The 3,649-nt window shown below is 47.7% G+C and overlaps 1 protein-coding gene across 1 annotated transcript; it reads left to right on the top strand.

The window, feature by feature from the left end:
- The first annotated feature begins 991 nt into the window (after window positions 1-991).
- Window positions 992-2,348, top strand: PPTG_07928 (hypothetical protein). Its single transcript, XM_008902304.1, has one exon. The coding sequence runs from the start codon at window positions 1,151-1,153 to the stop codon at window positions 2,195-2,197; it is 1,047 nt and encodes a 348-aa protein (XP_008900552.1). The 5' UTR covers window positions 992-1,150; the 3' UTR covers window positions 2,198-2,348.
- Window positions 2,349-3,649: the final 1,301 nt, after the last annotated feature.

Raw genomic sequence — 3,649 nt, 5'->3', positions numbered from 1 at the left:
TCAGCTGATGTAAAGTAAGATACAATAAACAAGTTAAACGACGCTGCCCACCTTGCTAACTGTCGAAGAGCAAAGAGCTACGTCGATCGGTAGAGCTTACCAGGAGCTGAGTTGGGAAATGAACGGTGAGAGTCACGGCCTTTCTTGGTTTCGATCTTGAGTCTAAGTGGCGTGTCGACGCTAAAAATATTATCTCAGTAACTATAAGAGTTGAGGCGATCAATTCGACGCACGTCCCATGCATGCGATCATGCTTTTGAGTTATTCCGAGCAGGCGTAGCCGTCAGCAGCCTCGGTGGATCGTGTTGCGATCGGTTTTCAGGTTTTCATGGGCCAGCGTATTTATAGTTGTTGGTGTAGTAATCGGATAAGATTGCGGTATGTTATTGTGGATAATTTTACGCAGAAAGCGTAAAAAAGCGGTCTGTTGCTCACAGAACATGGCTCATTCTTCAATTTAAAGCAGCGATCTTCTCGTCTGGGAGATCGAAGCCGATGGCAGCATCCAAGACACTGGAGCTTATTCACAGCATAGTTTGAAGACGAGGCTAAGTCCGGACAAGGAAAACGTCGCCGTCCGGTGGCAGGGTAAATAATGACAGCGGTGATGACAATACGCATTAGCCTCCATGTCTTCCACCAGTACGTCAGGACGCGTCGATGTTGCTGCTGCTCCAACCAGAGCTGCTCTGTGTGCGTTGTCGCCGTGATCATCACGCACGCGCCATTTACTTTTGCAAGACAGGCATGCGAGGTCGGAATCAATCGTTCGGAGCTTTTTCTTTTGCTGTGAACAGTCGGTGATTTAAAACCTCCACGACGCTTGTCTCGCACCGTCAACCAACCATATCGGGTACCTAGGCCGGTCTGCATCGCATCAACGCCGTATCAAACTCCATTATCACAAAGGGCTCTATTAGTGCATGTCACGCTAGACATGTTCAGCGTCCCAAAGGGTTCATCGGGAGTTACTTGGAAGAAAAAGTGTTGGTTCAGTAGTAATGAGCCTGTCGGTCGCAGCTCTTTAGGTCACTTTCGAAAGCTCTCCGTCGTGACGAAGCGCCCTTGTTTGGGCTCGACCAAGTGGGTGGCGCAGAGACAGCGAGGTAGGCTGTGGTGGCGTTGAAGTGTATATGTTGTGGCGCGCTCGATGCGAAGACTGCAGCGGATCCTCTTGGAGAGGAAGACTCGGCGCTTCGTTGACCAGATGATCCACAAGTACAGCGACATACGGCTAACGGCGACCACAAGAGCGATGGCACGAAAGCGCTCGAGAATTGAAGTGAATGGCGTACGCAAGCCTCCTGTTAACCAGGAGCACGATCGTGGCGATTATTCCGACGTGGCAGCCGAGCTATCGACCTCGTCATGTTGTCGAACAGAGTCAGAGCGGAGCTCGAGGCTGTCGTCTACAAGGCTGGACGTTGAACACTGTCAAACGGCAAAAGCCCACGGACGTCCGCAGCAACAGGAGGAAGCGCAGCTCGATCGTTGGAGGATGTCTGAAGCTCCAACAGTGTCGGAGTACAGCTCTGCTTCATCAGCTAGGTTGACAAATCTGCTGGAGGACGGCGGCGACGAATTCGATAACCAGGAGAACCAGGGGAATCAGGGGAACCAGGAGGACCAGGAGAGCATGATTCCACGCAATGCCATCGATTCCACCTTGGAGGCGTTTGTACAACAGGAAGAGGAGGAGCAGAACCAGGAGCACTCGAGTCTATTGGAGGGCGATTCTTCTTCGACAAATCCCGAGGCTGCCCCAGCGTCGACCAATTCGGTGGAGAACCAAATCGAAGAGAACTCCCAGCTGTCAGAAGACTCGACGGAGTCCACACCGACATCATCGACCACTGAAACACTTCCACGACTACGACCAATGGCTCCTGCACATTGTGTGGTGCCCAACTGCTGCGACTACTTCACATCACCCCACCCTCACTACCCGAAGGAGGTCATTGGCAAGGCACAAAAAGTCGAAGAGCCCTTGAACAGCGATCCCTCACAAACAAATTCTACCAGCTCAGAAGCCACCAGTGAAGCCATCACCAACGAAAGCGATGGCCACTCCGAGGGTCGCTCGGAAGAACAGACCAACAACTCAAGCAGAGGTGGTCAAGACGGCGACGACTTTGAGATGTGGGACTACGTCTGTCCGCAATATGCTCGTCGCGGATATGCCAATGAGTGGGTCTGAGATCGACTCTGACAACCGATAGAAGTTAATCCACGCCATGCGTGTATATTGTCGTTTACAGTGAGCTCCCAAAATTTTGCCGGTAGCAGGGGTGCACACACATTAAACTAAAGTTATTTTCCTTACATGTGTCGCCGATTGTTTCCGATATTATCGAGGTTGCAATTTATACTGTCTGGGTCTTGCAGCCTGACTGACACCGCTTGGCTCTGAGTTTCTCTGTGCTATCAAGTGAAGTCGATGCCAAAAATATAAATTGATGCTGAAATTATTGCAATAGACTTGAATTAAATTATTTATTTTATAAAGCATTTTTAGAAAAGGAGCAATTTTAAAACTAAATGAAGGTAAAAGGCAAATTACAATTGTAAGACATAATGAAGTACAGTACCGTACTGTACAGTACAGGAAAAAGCGAATCCGTTATTTAACGTTATATTCGTCTAAAGTGAAAAGACATTAAGTTGCGCGAAGCGGTACGAAAGACATTCACACGGATTGCTAGGGGAATAAATAATTTAAATAAAAAATGTTCGTATTTTGTAAAAAAAAATTGTAATGAGTTTTTAAACTCATTACAAAAGCCATCCATGCCCCGAGATGTCGAGCAGTTTGGATTGGCTTCGACTCGATACCGACACAATGCTGTCAATCATGGATGGCAGTACAAAAGTCTCATTTCGCTGGCAATACATTCCTCTAAGCAACTGCATCGAACACCAAGAAGGCCACTGACCAGTCTTTTCGCTATGTACTTAGGATTGTAATGAGGATATTCTGGGAGTGGAAGTATGTTCATTCCATCCTGTTGATGTATTGCTGTAGGTACGACGAAAGACGCCAACTCCTCTCGATATGAATGCCATTGCTTCGATGGTTGAAGTTGAAGTTTGTAGCAACGTTGTCACTACATTTGGAAAGTACGACGAGGGAGACCGCATCATTTTGATCGGCACTACTACGTGGTTTCTGCCAACTGGGCAACTGCTTCTACAAGGCTACAGTTGGAATGTTATCACAGCTTCACCAGTTAGAGGGCAAGAAACTTGCGTGATGCTGCACTGCTACAAGCTCGAAATGGCGAAGATTGCCTCCAGCTGCACCACCAAAGCGTAGAAATTGATATTTCAGGCTGTGAGCAGTAAGGTGCCCAACTTTTACTAAACAATACAGGGTCATCTACTTAGCAGCACTGACTTCGGTCAGATCTAACGGGAGGAAGAGGTTGGCCACTACGCTTATAGCTTGCCTCACTGGTACACAGTTTTACCCCATCATGTAGAATCGTGAGAGCTGAGGTGTCCCGAGTGCAACCCATACGTCGGCCAATGCATAGATTTAACTACAATATAGATAAGCACCCGGTGCTAGGACTATGATTAGCTTTTGTCTAGAAACAACAAATATTTTTACAAGTTAACGTTACCATCGTCGGTCTCGTTTTCTTTTTTT

Source organism: Phytophthora parasitica (genome assembly GCF_000247585.1).
Source record: "Phytophthora parasitica INRA-310 unplaced genomic scaffold supercont2.13, whole genome shotgun sequence".
NCBI lineage: Eukaryota > Oomycota > Peronosporomycetes > Peronosporales > Peronosporaceae > Phytophthora > Phytophthora nicotianae.
Note: the sequence above shows the minus strand (reverse complement) of the source record. Positions and strands in the feature narration are given on the sequence as shown.

Coding starts and splice junctions, on each gene's coding strand:
- PPTG_07928 (XM_008902304.1), top strand. CDS start 1,151: ATGCGAAGACTGCAGCGGATCCTCTTGGAGAGGAAGACTCGGCGCTTC.